The 21735-nt window shown below is 41.0% G+C and overlaps 2 protein-coding genes across 7 annotated transcripts in view; one reads left to right on the forward strand and one right to left on the reverse strand.

Moving 5' to 3' along the window:
* TASOR (transcription activation suppressor) overlaps positions 1-8491 on the forward strand; it is a 33434-nt gene extending 24943 nt beyond the window's left edge. The window contains exon 25 of one of the 2 annotated variants that reach the window (XR_005702862.2): positions 1709-1828. Coding sequence is in view for 1 of the 2 variants with exons in the window: in XM_040076464.2 (XP_039932398.1) it covers positions 8428-8438 (11 nt within the window). In the remaining variant the exon portion in view is untranslated. Of the gene's footprint in view, positions 1-1708; positions 1829-8427 lie in introns of those variants that run through there. The other variant, XM_040076464.2, reaches the window with a different exon arrangement.
* On the reverse strand, positions 77-21174 carry CCDC66 (coiled-coil domain containing 66). 5 transcript variants are annotated; one of them, XR_005702863.2, is made up of 20 exons: positions 21112-21174; positions 20098-20162; positions 18384-18406; positions 17137-17554; positions 16174-16300; positions 15566-15669; positions 14535-14653; positions 13650-13826; positions 12723-12854; positions 10969-11201; positions 10520-10604; positions 9584-9745; positions 7981-8134; positions 7441-7563; positions 6446-6927; positions 5553-5590; positions 5054-5295; positions 4489-4616; positions 1975-2117; positions 77-709 (listed from the first exon to the last, which is right to left on the reverse strand). XR_005702863.2 is itself a non-coding variant. In XM_040076465.2 (19 exons), exons 1-19 carry the CDS (start codon positions 21120-21122, stop codon positions 629-631), a joined length of 2904 nt encoding a protein of 967 aa, XP_039932399.1. In that variant the 5' UTR covers positions 21123-21174; the 3' UTR covers positions 79-628. The 5 variants fall into 5 exon arrangements, 4 of the variants coding, with proteins under 4 accessions (XP_039932399.1, XP_039932403.1, XP_058278244.1 ...); XM_040076465.2 differs by lacking the exon at positions 1975-2117 and having other exon boundaries at positions 79-709; XM_040076469.2 differs by lacking the exon at positions 1975-2117 and having other exon boundaries at positions 79-709; positions 18384-18472; positions 21112-21132.
* Positions 21175-21735: the final 561 nt, after the last annotated feature.

Here is a 21735-nt window from a genome sequence, read left to right on the forward strand (position 1 = left end):
GTTGATTCTTTCCCTGCATAAACAGTGGATTGATTTATTCAGGTTAAGAACCAGTACCACATTAGTGCAGCACTTGTTAACCTCCCCCCAAACATGGCGAGTAATTTTTTCTGAAGAAAAAGCACACAAACAAACAAACAAAGCAAACGGAAAAAAACCCCTCCCTTTTATCAATGAATTGTAGCAGATTGTGTCATGAACTGTGGTCTTAGAATCTGGGAGTACTTGAGTTGATATTCACCGTATAAGCCTAAAAGGTGGCTGAATATTGAAATACAAGCAGCTTTGTATAGTTTAAAATGCCAACAAAAATGACTAAAACCATTCAGAATACATCTTAATCTTTTTATTTATCAAAATTCACACTGAGTTCTACAAAACCCCATGTTTTTGAAGTGACCCCTAGTTCACTTCCATGTTTTTGGTTGTTTGTATTAAATGGACACATGCCTTCAGGTAGCATGAAAACCATTCTAAACAGACAAACCATCGTAAGTTTAAAATAACATAACCCCACAGTCTATCAAAATTCTCATAATTTAATTTTCATAAAAAAGAGGTGCTTCATAGTTAATTACAGTAGCAAAGTGCTGTGCATTTCCACATTCAGAACATTCATAGGCACCTCTCAAAACGGTGGCATGAAGTTCTCTTGAGCTACAATGGGAATCAGAGTGTTCTCCAGCTCCTTCTGCTTCTGCAGGAGGCCCTGAAATAAATATAAATGTGAATGTTCTGTCTTCTTCAGGCAGCCTGAACTAATGAATTGCCATTGTTTCAGAGTTAAAAACAATTTCCTTGTTAAGACCCAATGGTTTTTAAGTACACAACTTCAGAAAAAACATTACAGCCTCATAGACTCAGGGGAGAGGGAACTTCAGCAGCATTCAAGTGTGACAGGAGTGGGAGCCAGGCCAGTTTCCAGGGATCACCACGCAGAGGGAAAAAGGAGTTTTGCACTGTGTGAAATGGAACTTTCTCATCCCTCTGCATTTGCAGTATTGCAGTGAATTCTTGTATGAACCCAAACCCTGAGGGGCACTGGCTTTTAGCCTTAACACAAACTGTACTCCAGAGCAAGGGCAGCAGTGCCACTGGATCAGTGCCAGACATTCCAGGATACACAGATTAACTGTCGAAAGCTTCAAGGTTCCTGCTGTGTCAGTGGTTCTTGTAAGTACTGATGACAGAAAATTTGTCACAAAAAACCCTCCTGGAAATGTATCCTTGTCTATCAAGTCATACATGCTAGAACTATGTCAAGTACACGCATAAATTAAACATAAGTATTTTTACTGTAATTAGCAGGATCATGTATATTGATACATCTGGCCCCTTGCTCTCCATCTAGTTTAGACTTGTCAGAAATAATTCTGTACCACGGAAGTTTGTCTTTTAAGAAAGAAAAGTTAATATTTTTTTCTCAGTTACAAGGCCTTTCTCAAGAGTTACAGGCTGCTGGCACAGCTCAGTACAGACACAGTGCAAGGCAGCAGCTCCTGCAGCAATTTAGACAGAGATTCCTGGTGGCACCAAAGGAAAGTCAGCAAGGCAGCCTGTAAGACTCCAATTTGGCTCCTTCTAAGGCAGCAGCTGCCTACTTTCAGTCACTTGATGAATTGCTTTCTAATTGATCATCAGGATCTGTTTATTTCTGTTAATGGGTCAGTGTTTTCAGTCTCTGTGTCAATAATTGCTATTTTTACAGAGCATTTTTTTGCGTTTAGAAGCACGGCACAAAACCAGCTTATAAAATAAACTGCCCTAAATAAACCAAGAGCTGAGGAACAAGGAACCCCGAAAGCTGGCAGCTTGGTGTTTATCACATGGGTTGCACAGGTACTGGAAAGGTGCTCAGCAGTGGGAAACTCCCCAGGGAGCCGTGGGGTGTGTCCCCACCCAGCCCTTGTCAGCTGCAGCCCTCGGCAGCGCTCCTGCTGCCCCAGAACAGTGGGGTGCTCTGGTAGTACTGACCTGGGGCTCAGGGGGGTGTGCTCCACTTTCTTAAACTCTGGCCCTTCTTTTTCACAAATAATTCACACTGCTCAGCTTATCCACTGACTTTTGATTTCAGTGAGGGAAGTGAGTCTGTTGCTAGCTCCTATTCCTGCTGTGACCTGAGACACAGGAAGAGATTTGCTGTCTTGTAGCAAATGCAGTGACAGACTCACCCTCACCCTCCCTTTGCCATCTCTTTTCCCTGGTCAGCCAGTCCCACTGGGCTCTCACTGCACCAGCCCAGCTGTAGGTATCACGGTGGAGCTCAAAGACTAAAGACTGGTCAAAATTATGTGACTATTATGTGAATTCCCCCAGACAAAACAATGACTAAATATGTTGTAAATATAGATATATATGTACGTAGTCTGAAACTATCAATCCACTCTATATATGTATATATAAATGTAAAAGAGTAAGACTAGATAATCTTTCTGAAACAGAAAACTCAGCTTTTTGTATTTCAGATAAAATCCTACACTATTCATTCTTTCTCAGTGAAATAACTGGTGCAAAACGGGTGTCATCTGTAAATCAGGAGGAGTACACAATACTTAGGTATAAAAGATATACTGAAATTGAACAATTCATGTCCTAAATGCTTTCTGCAGCTGGCAGGGTATTTAAAAAGGAACTCCACATGGTTTTAGTTAGCTCTGTTGCAGAGCCAGGATCCACTGGAAGAGTAATCTTATTGTTATTGTTTAGCCACTGCAAAATTGACTGTAGGATCATGTGGCTTCTCTAAGCTTGCCAAGTTTAACCTGTTTAAATAACCACGGCTTCTGTATCCTCAGCAAGCACAAGGATCAAAGTGTACCTTGAATGTGGCTTCACTCTTGAGCAAAATGCCACTGGCAAGTGAAGCGAAATACAGAACATGAGCTTGTCTCAACAAGGTGAACCAGATCATGGGGCCATTGCAAAGTCTGCTTCCCAAACAAGGACCTAGCCCTGGCCAGCTGACAGTGAAAACTCCCAAAGTACCGGTGGAAAACAGTGGACATGCAAAGTCATAGGTTCTGCTAGAACAGATATGGAACTAGAGTGTAATCAGTGAAGTAGGTGGAGGTGGTGGTGGAGGTGGCCCTTAAGTCTAACATGCAGATCTTGTGTCACAAAGGAAGATGCAGTTATTTATGTTGGTCAGACTGGAGTGGTGTGTTGTATTTGTAAGCTGAAGATAAGGAAACCACAAGTTATGTAAGGCCCAACCCCGAGATCTGGGGCCCCAAGACAAGTAAGGGGCAGGGACTGGTGTCAGATCTGTACAAATATAAAAGCTGGTGTGAAATGAACAACAGCGGGATGTGCAGATGGGGGAGCTGACCCTGCATGCTCCTGGCACCAGTAAAGGTGTCTTCACAGTACCTGCTGTGGAGTAGGTTCCTTTGGATCAGAAGCCAAAATACTTAACAGGTGTAGATATTTAACAAAAATGTTAATGAGCAGTGGGGAAGACCAGATCCAGTGAAACCAATGGGGGAGGGGTTATAAACGGCTACGGAGTAGTTGGCTTTTGCTGCAATTTATTTGCTTTAATTATAAAATTGCAGTTGCTTGCAAATAATTATGTTAAGTTTTAAGCTGCTTTTTAAGTATGTTAAATCTGTAATTGCTTGTGGGCAGTGTAAATGGGGAAGCAGGGTTTTAACAGGATGTAAAGCGGGCTTGCGAAAGATGTATTTTAAGATGTGTTTGCAAAATGTATCTCCAAGATAGCATAAGCAGAGAGCAGAAGACCATAAAAGGAAAAGAACCAAGCCCAAAAGTGGCATCAGAAGACCACCCCGGACTGCCAACATCTGCAACTATCGAATTGTGCAAACACTGTGAAAATTTGAAGCCACTGTGAAGATTGTAGCCAACGAGCTCAAAATATATTTGCCAAATCGTCTGAGGAGGTAATGCAACTGCAACAGTATGAAAGACTGCAGGCTGAGAAAGGCGGTGTTCCACTGGTTTTGCCTGTAGCTTTTGCTTTATGTTTTGTCCCTTACTATAATTTATTACAAGCCTTAAAAATTTAAGGAGCGGGCTTCGTTTCTCACAGAAGCTGTTAGAAACTGGCCTTTCAGTGTTCTTGGGTCACAACTTTTCCACACCTGGGAACTGCAGAGGGAAAACCTCATTAACAAGGTTCTAGAGTTGTGTTAAAAATCTGTTCTTTTAAAACTGATACATTCCCTGTAAACAACCCTAACCACAGATACCTGGACGCCAAACCAAAGTAATTTCTCTTGGTTTCAAGTTTGCTCAGGCACTTCACTGTTTCATAGCTGATTTAAGGACTAAGGAGTCCATATTCTCTCTCTAAGGGCTGTCCAAGAGTGGAAGCAACACGTGACAAAATTAGTAAAATGGAAAAAAAGTAGAGGTCAGGGCTCAAAACATAAATCAAATGATGGAAATCGAATTAAAGGTAATGATAATTTTTACTTCAGTATATATATATACACATGCACAGATATCCAACAAATTTTTGCTTACCTGTCGTAATTTTGACAATCCTTTGAGAATTTCTTCTTGCCTCTCTCTGATTGGAACTGCATCAGGATTTAGAAGAGGATCTCTAATGTGATCTGAGCTAAAAATCTGTCGCGGCATTTGGTAAGAATCTGGAAGTAAATGTATATCAGATCAGTTACTAAAGCTCTTTATTAATTTCCTTTTAATTTTGAAGCAGCAGATTTTGAAAGTTTGTAAAAATCAGGGCTTGGCTGCTATCAAGATTATAATCTCTATTTTTAAATCAAACGCTTAGATCCCTAACCCCCAACCTCCGTAAAGTAACGCAAGAAGCGCAACCGTGCTTCATGAAAGGTGAACAAACAAAAAAAACTGCTCATAGCTTTTTCCTCGCTTTTCCGAATTTTTCGAACTTTGCTGTTTGTTATTTTTTATTTTAATGCCGACTCCAATCTGGCAGCACAGCCTTTCTGTGCACTGCTGTGACACAGAGAGATCACCGCACGAAATACGAAGCCGGCTAAAGCTGCAGCGCTCCGATGGAAGCGGCTGGAACATTTCTCCTCTCCCTGAATCTCGGCGGTACCGTGGGGCTGCTGTGTCGAGGGCTGGCTCAGCGGCGCCTCTGGGGGCAGGCAATAAACCTCCCGTGTCCGCACGTAGGGCACAAACTGCGCCGAGGGAGGGCTCCTCTGCCCGGGGTCCGCCCGCGCCTCCTCCTCGCTTCCACCCTGCTGCTCCTGCACCAGGAAAGGAGATGCCTGCGTCTGTCTGCGTTGCACTTGGAGTAATCTGCTCCTAACTGCTGGAACACGCGGCGATGCAGAGCTGAAGTTAGAAAAAAGCCCAGAGAACGCTTCAATAATGTGATTTTTTCTCAAATAACGGAGACAAAGAATCTTTGGAGGACAGGATTTTCGTTCGTTAACTCTGCTTTTATACCTGCGGTCTGTATGGTCTTGGGTATTTTTAAGAGTAGACAATTAAGATACATCCTAATTTTTTAAAAAAATCAGGAAAGAAAAGCACGTGCATTTCAGTAATAATGTATTTCTATATTTCATTAATGCAGAGCATTGACGTACCTTTCGTCATTCAAGTGATTCTTATGAAATTTTTCTTCCTGGGAAAAAAACCAAAGAAGTCAAAAGTAAAACAAAAAATCTCCACGGTTTTTTTATATTAGAAGCTTTGATTTTTTCAGAGAAAGTTTATCTGAAATTCCAAAAGAACTGTTTGACCTGGGTTCAGGAGAAAGATTTGCATTTAAGAGACTTGTAGTTCCCATGAAATCAATTAACAAATTACATGAAGATTTGCTTCAATTTTCTGTCTTTGGCAGCTCTAAGCACTATCAAAAATATTACCTATGTTTTCCTATGTCCTTGGTATAAACCTGAAATGTTCAATCCCACATATTAAAGGAAAGGTCCAGAGTTTTGCTGTTTGAAGGTGTGAAAAAGTGAGGTGTTTACGCATACAGAGAGTAAGCGAAGTCAAGAATATATTTGATAGTATTTTCTTTAAAAGACTTTTTCCCAGCCACAAGCTCTACTGATGTAACGCTTACTGCAAATGGAGAATGACTCCACTAAGAAGGATGCATTTGTGTGGCAACCCACATTCTTTGCAGAAATAAATGTTGGCACTGCTGTACCTCACCTGTCAGCACACCACAGTGACTGGGCAAAAAAAGCAAGTCAGTGATGTCACCGTGCCCTGCACGCTGCTTGCAATCAAGCTCTCTGTCTACATCATAAGTCAGTGTTAGTGAGGCAATGAAAAGGAATCGACGCTTTGGAAGACCGAAACAACCGTAAAAACGCAGTCACAAAATCTGAATATGCTCTTCTGCTCCTGATGAACAGCAGAGTGCAGACATAAGGATGAGCCATAGGAGAATTTCAGTAACTGAATCCCCACCCAAGTACAACTGTGAGGAACAAGAGCCTTCAGAGAAGGCCCGACAGTGCCGCACCTTTCTGGCCCGGAGGCCCTTGCTCCTGGCAGCTGTTTCTCGCCGAGGTGAGCGAGCCCAGGCTGAGGAGTGCCTCCCCGTTCGTGCACTCAGCTGCCCGGGGCTGTTCCTTTCCACCAGCTGCAGCAGCTCCATTTGGCGGCGCACTCTGCTCTCCTCCCTCTCTTTCTGTAGTGCTTTAGGGTACCTTTCTGAGGCTGGAATGTATCTTTTCCCAGGCTTGTTTATGTTCCAGTCAGGTCTTTTGCTGTATTTTTCTGAAGATTTCATGTGTCTTTCTTTTCTTGCATATTGCTCATATAGATCACTATAAACACCACCAGTCTCCTTTCCTGTAAGTTTATTTTTATCCATATACTGCATTTCCTTCTGGTATTTTTTGCCATTAGAGGCTTCTTTATATTCCACAGAAATATCAGGTGATTCACAACACACGGTCCTTTCTTCAGCTGGCTCAGTGTATGCTGAAGTATTAAAGCAATCTAAAAAAAAAAAAAAAAAAAAGAATTTTAAATCCAAGTCTGAGCTATTCAAATGACTTGGTTGACTTTTGTATATGTGTCAATCTACCACTGGTTATTTTATTTTAAAAATGGCTGCTACAGTTTTATCTATTTAGATATCCAGATAATAATTTTTTTAATTATTTTTTTTTTCCTGTGGAAGATAGATAGGACCTGTAGAAGCAAACTCAGTGAGGAAGGGATAAAACACAAAAGACCAGAGAACCAAATCAAGTTACTTAAAAAATTTGGGCCTACGTGGCTTGTGATCCAAAGTTGACACTATATTCCTGACTATGGGATTTGTAGCTGGTAGGCAGCAACTCTACAGAGATATCATTTATTTAGAAGAATAAATAGCGATAAACAGAGGAATAAAGTGCTACACTGTAACACACCAACGTGACCGTCTAGCGTTTTTCCTTGTAGGAGTGGTCAGGCTCACGAACAGCTCTCCCTGCCCGTGTGGAGGAGCCAGCTGTGGCTCTGTACCTGTTTGCACGGCGCTGTCCTTCCAAGGAGCAGCCTGCTGCTCAGGGGGACTCTCCACACCAGCTGGGAAATCAGAACTTTGTGCTGAAATGCCACAATTACCGTTTTCAAACCCTGTATCACCTGAAAAGTGGCAAAGTTGCTCCATTTAGTAACCTGTATTCAATTTAAACCATGCTACAGAGTTAGCAGGCTGTTGTGGTTTAGAGCTCAGAGCGATACTGAACTCTGGTTCCAAATCCCAGTACTCTCCATTTTCCACTGGAAATCTGGCAGCACACAGGTCTGAATATTCCTGTGCATTCCTGCCAATATCTCTGCATTTCTTCCTTTATGTAATACAGTATCTGACACTTACTAAAACACAATATTCTCCATAGGAGTTAACGCTTGTATTTGTTTGAAAAGTAAATAAATCACAGTGAAATTTGGTTTGTAACCCAAATGCAGACAGGGAAACAAAAACCGAAATACCCCACCCCAATCCCAGAAACAACCAGATTTCAACCACCAAAGGAACAGGCAAACTGTGAGACTTACACTTGCCACCAGCAAGACTGTTCTGAAGTGCTGAAATGTCATGTGCCTTCTGAGCCAAGTCTGGAGTGTGCTGTTCTTGTTTTGATCCCTGGGATAATTCCTGAGCTTTCTCCATTGTCTGATAAAACTCTCTGGCTTTAAGAGTTACAAGTTCCTTAAAAAGAATACGTGATTATTTATTTTGAGACTAAAATCAATTGGATTATTTAATCACCATATAATCCTTGAGGTTTATATGTATTTTTATTTAGGGAAAGTTTTTTTTTTTTCAAAACTAAAACTAGTTAAGTAAGTACAGTATGTAACCTATAATTTCTATGATTATTAAATTCAGAACATTTGCTGTACTAATGAAAGCTCTTCAGTCTTAGCATTAAAAAGTGAGCATTTAGATCCTCCAAATTATCTGGATATTTATTTCCCTTCTAATAAACTCGTCTTTTCTAGGTGCCATCTGATGTCAGCCATCTGTGACTTCCTGTAACATGTGGTTTAATGAAATAAAAGGAGCCTAAAGAAGAGTAATAAACCCCACCCTGGTCCTACTTGCATAGAAAGGAGACAGTAAAAGCTCCCCAGCAAATGTTAGGGGCTTCCAATTCCCTGACTCAGTGGGTTCAAGGTGCAGGAGACTGGGCCAAGGAAACTCTCATTTCCCAACTGTTATTAGCAGCTGATCCCACTCTCTCCTGCAGTTGGAAAGAACAACGGGTGCTGTCACATGTCTCAAAGGAGCTGAGCAATTCCCGAGGAGGATGACTTTCCCCAGGTTGAACCAGTCCGTTCAAGCATCTACAGGCAGATGCTGCACATTTCCATCCAGAAAATGCAGAGAAATCAGGATTCCAAATTTCTGCAGGCTTTGGAGAAGACTGTTTCTGGAATCGCCTTGTCTTTTAACACCATGGAATCTGCTACTGTTCCAAAGAAGCAGCAAACAGTAATAGCTCTACTGTGCCAAAAGGAAGAATGAAACACCAGACCAAGTGTTCAACCTTCCACAGAGGTTAAAGGAGAGACAGAAATGCAAAACCTGTATTTACCAAAGGTGAAAATGTACCTTTGGTTTAGCTTTTATATGAAAGCACTGCATAAAGCCCAGCAACAGCTCCACAGGGGAAAAATGGAGAACCTGAATGACTTTTAAAATGCCTTTTCCAGACTATTCCTAAGAAGTCTTTAATTCAGACTGAAACCACATTCACTCAGATGAACTTCGTGGTACTGAAGCACCTTAAAAGCATCAAGTTACCAATTACAATAATTGGATCATATACTTTGAGGTATTTTTTAATTTTAAATTTGCATTTTTAAAACAGTTGTTTCTGCACTATTCGAAACTACATTTCTATATTAGCCAGTTCTTATAATTTCCCTTCCTGAAAAGGCCCTTGTTAAAAAAGAGAATCTGGACTTATTCTTGTATGATGTTGTACATTTATTAATTAAGAAAGCAGATTTCTGGTTTCAAATATCTCCATTTTGGATAGTTTTCTTTTTCAGAATGACGGGGAAAATTTTACAAGAGAGGAACAAAGAACTACTTTCCTCAAAATTCAGTGTTATCACTGACTCTCTGCACTAAATATGATGCAAACCCCACCTCCTTTTGTTTTTGTGCGAGCATTTCCTCTTCAAACTGTTTCTGCAGTTGTGCTTTTTCTCGTGCCAGGCGCAGTTCTTCCTGTTGCTCTTCCCATTTTCTCTGCTCTTCCTCCAGTTGTTTCTTCTTCCGTTTTTCTTCCACCTGAGCCATTATTGCTTTCTGGCAGGATCCGTAAAAAAAAAAAAAGGGCAAAGTGAAAGATTTAACATTAATGTACTGTAAGGTATTTATTAGTATATTTTTGTGTATGCGCAGAATTGGATTTGGACAAGCGAAAAAAAACCAAAACAACCTGAAGATAATTTTGTTTCTGGAAAACCACCAGCCCAATCGAGCTGACTGACATACTCAAATAGAAAAAAGGAGCTTTTTATGTTTTAGAAAATACTTTTTTTTTTTTTTTTCTTGTAAAGGGATGAAGGCCTGATTTTCACCTGATGCACTACAGTAATCCAGGGGTTTGATCCAGCAGAACAGTCTCTACATTTATACTGACACTTCTTCACACCGTGCTAGAGACACCAGCGTGCAGACACACACTGTTAGGGTACCACAGAGCTTAGGTAAATGTCAGTAAAGCAGAGAAAAAACTAAAAGGTGATGGGGTGGGAGTCTGTAAATATCAGATTTCTCTTCCTTGTAACAGTGGAGACTGAAGGAAAGTGCACACAAACCTGCTAGAGCTCTGAAGACTGAAGGGTACATTTTTTGAGGCAAGAATTCGGTTACAGAAATGCAATAATCTCATGCAAATACTGAAAGAGAACTGCAGAGTCTGACTGAAGGAAATACTGCCAAACAATGCATATGTCATCTCAAGCGTAAAAGTCGAGTGCCTCCCTGGGTTCTGGTATTAAATCTCATGCTTTATTCATAAGACATTTCATGCTTTCTTCTTATTAAAAAGTGTGAGGCTTTAAAACCAAAGTCCACCTGATGTTCCAACTGCTTCTGCCGCCTCCTGTCCCTCTCCTCAATCTGTGCAGGGTCCAGCAGAGCCGTCATGGAACGGAGGAAGCTGTGAACAAAGGGGCATGGCAATGGTTTCAATCATTAAAAGATAATCCTTAAGCCTTTCTTAATTAGAATCAGTTAGACTTCGTTTTCATATTGAGGTTATCCTGTTATGTTAATTTTAAATGAATATATAAATTAATTCCTAGATTATGAAATCCTTCTCATTAACGACGAGGTAAGGTTATTTGCAGTAAATTTCAGTAATAAACAACGGCAGCACTTGTGTCTTTCAATAATGAAACAACAGGTACTTGAAAAAAAAGCAAAAGTCAAATGAATGCAAGGGATTGTTTTTTTCCCCTTAATTTCTGAGGAGGTACCAGAAATGTACCGTGAAAATAATTACCCTTACAAAGCTCACTCACCTGACTCTCTGACTTTGCTCCAAAGCACCATTTTTAGCAGCTTTTTCTGCAGTTCCCATCTGTAAGGGCATGAGGTTGCCCAAAGCTGCAGGTGACAGAGGGTGAAGGAGAGCAGTCGGGTCCTGAAGACTTTCAGGCTTTCTGTGCATTCCATTTAAGGAGTGCTGTGCATTAGCATTGAAGTGGTTCTTAAAAGAATCAAAATGCATTTCCCATCTGTCATGCTCCTCTGCCTAATCAAGCAACAACAACAAACCAACAAAAGAACAAAAACAAGAGGCAAAAGCATTCAGTTACACTGTTTCTATAAAGTGTGGTTAATAAAACAGACAATGCACGTTTTGTACATTTGAAAAGCTACGATGCAAACAGCAGTTAATTCCTTAAGTGAGAAGAGAAGTGTCTCAGTTACTTAAAATGCAAGTCAGATCACAGATGATAATGCTGATCCATACCTGGACAGCACAAACATATTGCTACTACATTCTCATGAAAAAAAGGAAAAAGTCACTCCCCAGTGCCTGCAGCCCTCCTTCCACAGCACACCTACCCAATTAACAACAAGGCAGCTAATGAAGAAACCTTTCCCAGCTGTGTTCCCTTCACAGTTAAAAGACTCAGTTTAGACAGGAAGCCTGATCCCTTCAGCAGCTTGGGAAAAGACAAGATCTGTGTTGTGTGTAGGTCTGTAACCACTCCTGGCAGCAAAAGGTAAGGCTATTTTCTTTATATACTTTCTGGAGAAGTGCTTGCTTTTTAACTTTTAAAAAGTTTAATGAATGTGTTTGTGTATTAAAAAAAAAAAAACTTTTAGAAACAGGATTTTAGTATCACTGTGACACATTGTACTCGTTTTTTCTCACCTCCTGTAGTCTACGCAAATTTTCTTTTTCTGAAGTGTCTAGCAACGGCCTCTATACCACCTCACAAACCCAAGTGCTTCTACACATGGTTGAAAAGACAAAGAAAGTATAGTCCTACTGTTGGAAACAATAGAACTTTTAAATTTTTATTCTGTCTCTCTAGTTAGGCTTGACTTGACTTTGCCTTGGGGAAAGGAACTTTCTTTAGTTTTTTTAGGAGATGTAGCATCACTCTAAGGAGATGGGCTGCACATGCCAACAGAATGGGAGTAGCCCAAAGATACCCAGAAAGATAAAAGGCCATTGGAACATCAACAAAACATCAGTGGCCACCTATGAAGCTCCACCCTCAGATGCTGCCTCTGGCAGAACGGGAGACATCTGGTCTGGAAAGGACTGATAAAAATGAAAATTAACATTGGAGGAGAGGAGACTCAGATCAAATGGGAAACTGAATACTGAGGGCTGCTCAACTTTAAAACAGTGCATCTCCATGGGTTTTGACTGTAGAGTTTGGGGGAAAAATCCTGCAAAAACATCTGTGTTTGGAATATTTTCCTTGATACATCCTGGCCAGAAAAAAAAAAAGTAATGCCTGATTCTCTATTACTTCAAATACAGTGCTAGAGGGTTTTATTTTCTCCCTGATTTTCAGTGATGCTTCTACAACTGTCTCCATCCCTGCAGCAAGCCCTCTAACACACCAGACACTGAAATACTGAACAGCCACTGGCTCTATGTTCAGTAAGGGCATCCTTATGGTGAAAAACTGGGCATGCTGCAGAGAATTCCATCTTGGTTGCCACTTCACTTATTACATTTTTTATTTCTTAAAACAAAAACAGAGAAAGACTTATCTTATTTCAAAAAGCCCCTCTAAACCACAGATACCTTGGATAAATTAAGTTTTTCTTCTATTTTTCGTAGTTTAGCTTCTTCCTTCTGCTTGTCCAACTCTTCAAGCCACTTCTTCTGTTGCTCACGTTTGAAAACACTAAAAGGTCGCTCCTGTGGCACAGCTTCCTGAAATAAGATAACTGCTAGTTCTTCTGCAAAAAATTAGAGTATCTTGTCTAGCCACATAATAAAGACTTGGCAGAAAGCTCTGCCTTTGGTTGGTGAGCAAAACTGGGCCTTTCTCTAGCACAAAAAAAGGATATAAGTTTGTAACAGTAGCAAGTGTCTGACTGCTAATAGAAAGACAAATTCTGATTATTACTAACTCGAGCCATCAGCCTCTCACTCCAGAAAACCCTACTTCCTTGTATCATGAACAGAAATCCCTTTTTTTTCCTATGGTTCACTGCTCAGTCTGTGTTCCAGGTAGATTCAGCACTGCAATCTAATTAGCAGGGATCTGTCTCAAATTAAGGAGCTACCACCTTCATTCTTCTGTTCATGCTTCTGAACGGATCTCTGTATTATTTAACAAGCTCCAGTGGCACTGGGAACTTCCAATGCCATCTGACAACAAACTTTATTCAGCCACTGCCTGCCATCCATAACTTAAGACCTACTCCTTGAACCTTCTGCCATCAATATCTTTTATTTTATACAGGTTCCCATTTCTCTATTTCTTCAACACATACTAAAAACTAATTAATACTGCATGTCACAGCTCTAGGACTGTTCTTCACATCAGCCTTGAAGGAAGTGCTGCCTTCAAAGCATTGGTATTTTGGTAAACGTTCACTCAGACAAAGTCATTTATACGCAGCAAAAAGGTCTAGGGAATTCTGGTTTAAAAGAATTTCTTGAGACAAACATTTGGTGTTAATAAATAAGTAAAAAATCCCAGCACGCCACTTAAGTTCTTACCCTGAAAGCCAGTGCTGTGCAACTGCCAGCTGGGAAGTCAGAGGAACTGAAATCAGAAGAGTGCCCAGCTGGAGCTCTTGGAACATTCCGTGCAACTCCACCAGCCTCCGTGGCTAAAGCAGCTGTACAGGCAGAGTTTGCCTCAGTGCCATGAACTGAGCCAGCTGGAAACACTGTCTGCAAATAAACAGACCATTTTGAGACTTATTTCATTCACCTATTCTTGTTTTACTTGTAGAGACTGCTGTTCATTAAATTCACCCCAAATTTGTTAACCAAACACCTTTTATCCGCTATTTATTACGTAGACTGACACAAATTCTTATGGGACAGAGTCAAAACTGCTAGGAATGCTGCATGTGCCACAAGAAAGTGCAATTTGCTTTTGCTGTAAGAAATGATAGCAGATACAGCCCTAGCTACTGTTTAACAGCAATGAGTTTCACTGGCCAAGTCTCTTGTGAATGCAATGTATTTATCTACCAGTGTTTTCAGAATGACAGCTTTTAAAAAAGCTAGTCATAATGGCGATGCTCATTATGTAAGCAGTCAAATATATATGTGAGAGCTCATGAACAATGTATATAATTATACAGCCAGGAATTACATTTGAGACTATTCCCCCAAACAGAACAAGAAAAGATTTATACTTTTTAGTCAGGAATGGGTTGTTCCTGCTACAAAGATCTTAAGCTGAGAAGTTACAAACTGGAGCAACAAGTAAGTGTGGACCAGGGAGCTGCAGCCCTTAGAGGGCATAAAGCACCACCAATGTTGGATTCTAGAGCATTGGTACAGAAAATAAAATCTTCTATGAATTAGAAGTTAAACTGTTTGGCAACAGTGCTGTGAAAACTGTGCTCTTGTATTTACTGACAGCCTTACCTGGTCTGGGTCAGGTGTTTCCACTTTATGGGTTTTATTACTGCCAAGTTTTGCCCAGAAATAACCCACTTCTCCCTCCAAAGTTTCTTTCAGTTTCTTCTTCAGTGCTACCTGTTCATCTTAAACAAAGAAAATGAAGCTCTAGTAAGAGTTCCTATTGCAAACATTCAGCAGTTAAAGAAAAGAAAAACACAGCAATGCCTGTCTCCCCTATCACTTGGACTGTGAAATGGACATAAGAGTTGTCACCAATCAGCCATGACCTTGCTCTTAAGAGTGTCTGCCCAGGGATGCAGAAATAACAGGGGAGTCTCCCTAAGAAGACACTCCCTAAAAAACACTGGAGTAACAATTTCCCAGGAAAAACTAACAAATAACCAAGTCTATGAACTCTCTCCATTTTGTTACACCAGTCTTGAACTACTTTAATATTATCAAAACCAATGGAGCTATAATGGAAGCTACGGACTATGCAGAATTAAACCTTGAAACCAAATGGTTTACATCCAAGTTCAAAACAAAACACAGCACTCCTCCATGTGAATAGTAAAAAGCTTAATTTTCCAGACAATTTACTACTGTATTAAACAGTTTAAGTCTCTTCTAGAGATTCCCCTTGATTGGTGATGGGGCTGGACTGCAATTTCATACACTCAGTCATGCTTGTAGATTGGGGTGATGCTGTTCCCATTAAAAAACAAATGGATATTTTAACAGGAATGGCTGTCAGCTACTGTCAGGTTGTGATAAAATTGCAGGCAAGTAGCACCTAAAGTACAAAGCATAACAATACATTTATTTGAAATAATAGTTAATTGGCAAAGAAGTGGTTTTTTGCAAGAATATATAATCTTGGCATAAACTTTTGAAATTCAAGAATCTTAATCTGTCTTGGAGACTTATTTACTTTTCAACTTGTAGCAACTGTACTGATATAAGTAAATTTAAAAGGGCATAAGGAGTATCAACTTTCTTGGCTTCGTGAGTGTAATAAAACTTGATCAAAAATGTATTTTATACATCATAAATACCTAATTCCTTCTTCCATTGGGTCTTTTTAAATTCCAGTAAGGCTTTCTCCCCTTCTCTTTCACCCAAGGTACTAAACAAGTCAGCAGGTTTCCACAAATCCTTTCTAGAGAAAAGGAAGAAGGGGGAAGATTTTTATCTAGAAAGCTGATCTGTTAAATTTTACAGGTAACTTTTTAATTAGTATTTATTGTCGCTGTAAGACACAAAAGAAAGACGAGAGACTCCAAATATTTCAGAAGGCAAAGAGTATAGGAAAAGCTTTATTGTCTAATTCTTACCACCTTTTGTAAGGTGTTCTGATACAGACCCAACATGATTGGTGAATAGGAACAGCACCTCTCTAATCCCACTGGTGAAACTGGAGAAACAGCAAAACACCAGCTGGAGAAAGATCGCTTTGGGAAAGGACAGTTGTTTGCCAAGATTGTTTTGAGAAGCTTTCTCGGGAATTTTTGCTTTGGGAAAAGTTAGCAGCTGCTAGCAGGTTAAAATCTCTTAGAGCCAGAGATATCATGCCCGCAATTTATAAACAATGTTATTTAGAACATATGATATGAAACTTTATTGGAGACACAATTTTTGTACACAATAGCACAAATGTACCTACATAACTTTCTGTCCTGGCTGTGGATGTGCTTCTTGTTTCCTGCCTGAATCAGAGTTTGCTTCATCTGGAGCTTCACAGTCTTTCTGGGGTGATGCTATAATATTTTCCTCTGATGCATCATCAGTAGCTGTGGTAGAACACAAATATGTATAAATGTACATATAACCACTAAACTTTCTTCAGCTTTGAGTAAATACTTCGAGAGTAGCAGAAGGCTGAAGTTTCCCCAAAATTTAACCAAAGTGTTCAGCCCTGTTTATATAGTTAAGGCACTTAAGTTACACCTCCACAGGTTATTTTTAAAATGCTAGACTTCGTAATCACTTATTCTTGGCTAAGGGCTCAGAGTTTGGGACTCTAATTAATTGCAGGATGTCTTATTCTTGGTGCAAAAGCTGACCCCCTCCACAGATCCACCCACAGGAGGAATGATGCCATAAAGGAAGATAAGCAACACTTCTTACACTTCTGAGTTCAAGAACTGGGGAGGGGAAAAGAAAAATACTATTCAGCACTAATAGTCCAGTTAGGCAAAGAGACACATATCCATCCTTGGCCACAGGAAAATGGCAGAAGTGCTCTGGAGACACAGAGGAAGGCCTGAGCTCTTCACAAACCACAAGGGTTTTTTCTCTTTGGGCAGTGGTACAATGCAGTTCTATGTTTTTCCCCCAGTGTAAAATGGTTCTTATTTTGCATGAAACAGTGACAACATTTCTTGCTGGTTTGCTCTTCCGAAATCTATCAAACAATCTTTTTTACTGTTAGAATTCTGAAATGCTTAGTTCCTCACAGTAATAGTGTCACATCCATAATGGCAAATGCTATTTTGTCTGAGACCATCCAATGAAAGTGTAACATCTCTACAATGTGCAAATAAACTTGAATTATCGACTCAAAGTTAAGCTTTCACATTTCGCTCTGTTTCCATGAAACAAATGCATCCAATGGCTGGTATCTTACCAATTTCCTCTTGCTTTTCATTAGGAGTCTCAGAGATGCTTCTTCCTTCTTTAACAATCATCAAAATTTGTTGAAGCTGTGCTTGTGTTAAACACACCAAACTTTCCAAGTCTTCAGCTGATACATGCGGGGCTTGAGGTTTGTGTGGAGTTTTTTTCACAATACTAGGATCCTCTGAATCAGGGTATCTGTTTGTCTTACCTCTTTGGAAAACCAAAGAGTAACCTTTAATTTTGGCTTCATGTGAGGAGTGTTTATTAATGTGCAGTTTTTCACCTTTTGTTATGGATAAGCTTGATTCACTCCTTGGTTTTGTTACATTTTCCTGCTTGATACAAGCATTTTGTGTTGGCCTCAAGATGAGCCCAGAGTGCTTTATTCTCAATGCCTGTTTAGGTGCTCTGGCTTTATTACCCATCTGTTAAAGCAAAAAGATTTCATCATCTATTAAATAAGGAAAAAAAAATGCATTTGCAACAAATGAAAACAAGATTGATGCGACAATCAGAAATCAAAAATAATTCTGTTCCATCAGTAGAAACTCTGTATAAGCTAATGAAATATCTTCATGAGTACCAGGAATACTTTCCAAGAGGACACAGCACCTGCATTTGAGTATTTCAAAATGACAGTATAAATAATAACTTCAGGTAGCATGACATTTAAAAGAATTAAACATTAATCCTGTTTTACTTTAGTGTTTCTGAAGCCTGGTTCCAAATGTACATGTTTTCACCATGCAGCCAGCAGGATTTCAGTCTTGATTTTTCCACTCTGAACTAAAGATGTATCCTTTCCAAGGTCCTTGGTGTACACTTGTAATTATTTCCCGTGCACTGGGACCTTTTTCAGCTTTTTCTCCTTCCCAAACCCACCCCATTCGAGTTTACTCAGAGGCAACCTGTACAGTCAAACCTGAAATTGAACACACTTTAGATCTCTATTTTGGCAGAATTCCTGTAAGGCCTCTGAAAGTTCTGATTTATGATTCCCTCTGCTGCTCTAACTTCTTGGCCAAGGAAACGAAAGGATTTTGAAAAGGTAAAAATAGTCACAAAACTCGAACTCGTCCTTTTGAACAGCAATTATAAACCTAAGAAATAAAAGTCTCTCAAGTTACAAGGGACTCATAAGCACATATTCTTCTTCCATAAATATAATTGATTACAAGTATTTAAACAGTTCAATTTCTCAAATTTTCTCTTAACCAATAGTGAATTTGTGTGTTCTAAAAACTTTACACTTACCTTCATGGCAGGCCTTGATTTATCTTTTGGGAAACAAACACAGACATATGAAAGAAGTATTTAGTAACAACTTGATCCTGAAAAACAATCTCAAGAAATTGGTAAAACATTATATTCATCTGATTTTTTTAAATCGGGGGAAAGTACTTTTCCCACACCATCTGCCCTGATTATTTTACTTTTTTTAACTTATTTTAGTATGCACACTTCAAAAGTATGTTGGAAAAAAAGTTACATATATTTCAGTAACTATTTCATGGGGAAAAAAAATGCCTGTATAGTTTTTATACACATCTAATCAAATTACTGTGCCAGTCTGACCTTCCCCTGCTATTCACTGTTTCAGGCATTGTGGTAATGCCTTCTTTGGTTCCATGATGTTGTTTGTCTCCATTACTCCCACACCTTTGTTCTGAATTACTCTTCAGTCTTTTAACTTGCATCCTAGAGGATGCATTAAGGTGTAGCAGTCTCAAAAATAATAAGTACCGAATTCAATATAATACTTATGACTAAAGGATGTTTTAATATTAATAGAGGCAATGTGGACTCAAGAAATCCTATACGCATAGATATTTTTCTTTGTGTTTTTTTTTTTTTTTTTTTTTTTTTTGTTTTTGTTTTTTTTTTTTTTTTTTTGTTTTTGTTTTTTTTTGCTGTGTAAGAGAGAAAAACTATATCCAGTAGCAGGTTAAGTGACTGCAGAATAATCCTGCTTTAGCTTCTAAGAATGGGAGCAGTGTTTTTTTCAGTGCAGAAACCAAAATTCAGAACAAATACAATTTGATGCAATTTCTGACAGCATTGAATTCAAGGAAATGCTGTTTCTATCAGTATATAAGCAAGTTATTTCTGGAAAAGACTGCTTGTTCAAGGCTAGTTCCCAGCCCAAGACAAGCTTTATCTTGGAGCACTCTGGAACACAGACTGCCCCTACCCAGCCAAAGATGCTGAGGATGGTTGTGAAGAGCACTGGAATTCCCTCCTGGCTCATAACACCACATAATGTCTCATTAGGCAGCTGCCTGGTAAATGCAGAAAATGAAATTTAATTCAAATGGCATTGAATGGAGAATTGCTGTACCCTGACCACGTAGAACAGCTACGAAAAGTAGACTTGTATAGAAATGTGTGTCTGACAAATCACAAAAATGGAGTTTAGTGTAGACATATGTCTGACAAATGACTGAAATAGAATTTATTAACACTTAATGACCAACACAGGTTTCTCCAGTATATCTCAGACAGTAGTAGTGAGATTTGGCCTAAATAAACTGCTTACTGAAAATGAAAAATGTTAATTGCAAATAGTGGATCTGTTTTAAAAATGGGATGGTAATGATGTCATGCTGTGTAAATTAAGCAGTTATTAAGCCTCTTTTATCCTGTCAAGTAAGGTGCTATAAAGTTACAGAAATTATCAAGTTCAAGTTATGCCAGTTGATACACAATAGCACTTTTTATTTTAATGACAAAGTAAGCAGTGGAGACTATTTGCCAGCTGTTCCCTCGTGCACAGACTATTCAGAGTTTATTATCAACCAACTGTTCCAAATAGAGCTGGTGAGAGAGAGGACTTGTAAATAACAATGCACAAACATTCTTCCTAATCTGAAAAATATTTCAGAAAAGCTGAGCTCTGTATCTCTTGGATATTAGGTTTAACTTCAAGAAGCTTTAAACATTACTTGAGATAAATAATTTTAAAAAATACCAGAAGAAGCTAAAATTAGCCTAGGCTTTCCATCCAGCACTTCAGTTTTGAGCTTCAGTCCATCACTGCAAAACGAGAGAGAGAGGAATCTGAGATATCAAGTAACCTGATAGCGATACGATTTTTACATTAATAACAAGAACAATTGTACTTAATTGTAACAGAGTATTTGCTGTTGTTCCCGATGGTCCTTCACATCCCAAGCTCTGTTTTGAGAAGTTACTTAAAAAAAAGAAATCAACATGTCTTGAAGAGAGTATAGTTTTACTGATACTGAAAAAAAACCTGCGTTAGCATGTTGCAAAGTAGATCTTTAACACTAAAGGTGCCTCTCAGTCTCACTGTACAGAGCAGTACGCCTCAACAATTTAATAATCCAACAATATAAACTGGGCGCTACACCAATCGCTAACCGAGCCTCCCAGAACGCCAGCGCTGCTCAGAGCGGGGCTCTGTTCTGGAAACAGCCTTTGGTTGTGCTTCCATGCACAAAAATTCGCCTCTGCAAGTGGAACAAGCGCTGTTATAAGCGTTTACGAGGAGAGAAAGCCGCGGCAATGTGAAGCACCCGACTGCCTTTCTTTCTTTCTTCCGCTCGCTGGGACAGTCCAACACGACGATAAGCGCTCCAAATAACACCTTCTCTTCACATCTCATTACAAAAATGTTAACAACGAAGACATCTAGCGCAGTTCGTGCCCGCACGCAGCTTTCTAAGGGGCACCTCAGACCGGGGCACTCCAGCTCTGTGCCGCAGCCGGCGGGGAGCGGGGGAAGCGGAGGCTGCGCGCTGCCCTGGCTGTGCCGGAACGCGCCGGCCCGGGCACCTCACCCCCTCCACCGCCTCCCACAGCCGGCCCGAGGCCCCCCCACGGCAAGGGTCGCTAAGCCCCGGCTCTGTCCCGCAGATCGCTGCCGCTCCCTGGCCGCACTGCGCGCCTGGCGCGGGGCCGGGCCCGTCTCTCCCCGAGCGCGTCCCGCCGCCGGCGCGGCCCTGCCCCGTCCGCTCCTTACCCCAGCTCCATGGCGCTGCCACCGGGCCCCGCGCATCGCCCCCGGAGCGCCGCGTCCCGCTGAAGGAGCCGCGCGCTGATTGGCTGCCCGCGGGGGAGCCTCCACCAATGGGCACCCGCGGCACTGCGGGGCGGCGCGGCCGGGAGCGCCGGGAGATGGAGTCCCGCACATCCCCCGGAGCGCTGGGGATGGGATCCCGATGGAATCCCGCACGTCCCGCCGGGCCCGGAGCGCTGGGGATGGGATCCCGATGGAATCCCGCACGTTCCGCCGGGCCCGGAGCGCTGGGGATGGGATCCCGCTCCCGCCCGTCCCTGGGGATGGAGCCCCGCACACCCTCGTCCCGGAGGATGGGGTCTCGCAGCCTCGCCGAGGGTGCGAAGCAATGGCTGGGCGATTCTCCCCGGCCTCGGAAGGAGGGAAAGCAGGGGAACGAGGGGAGGGCGGCGGCTGCTCGCTTGTATTTTATTTGTTTGCTTGTTTGTTTTCTGGTGTGGTACGGGCAAGGCACACAAGGTGGGAGAAGGGCGAGAGGTGTAGGACGGAAGGGCGGTCTCGGGTGTCCCGGCAGTGCGGGGGGAGCGGGGAGCCGTCCTGTCCCTGCCGTGTCCGTGCCGTGTCCCT

The sequence above is a fragment of the Hirundo rustica genome, chromosome 12 (assembly GCF_015227805.2).
Source record: "Hirundo rustica isolate bHirRus1 chromosome 12, bHirRus1.pri.v3, whole genome shotgun sequence".
NCBI classification, from domain to species: Eukaryota; Metazoa; Chordata; class Aves; order Passeriformes; family Hirundinidae; genus Hirundo; species Hirundo rustica.

What these genes read in the sequence shown, in the direction of transcription:
- CCDC66 (XM_040076465.2), bottom strand. An exon ending in GCTAATTTTAGCTTCTTCTG is followed by an intron (nt 18,407 to 20,097) that starts GTATTTTTTAAA and finishes GTTTCCCAAAAG; the next exon opens with ATAAATCAAGGCCTGCCATG. An exon ending in AATCACTTGAATGACGAAAG is followed by an intron (nt 5,296 to 5,552) that starts GTACGTCAATGC and finishes TTCTAACTTCAG; the next exon opens with CTCTGCATCGCCGCGTGTTC.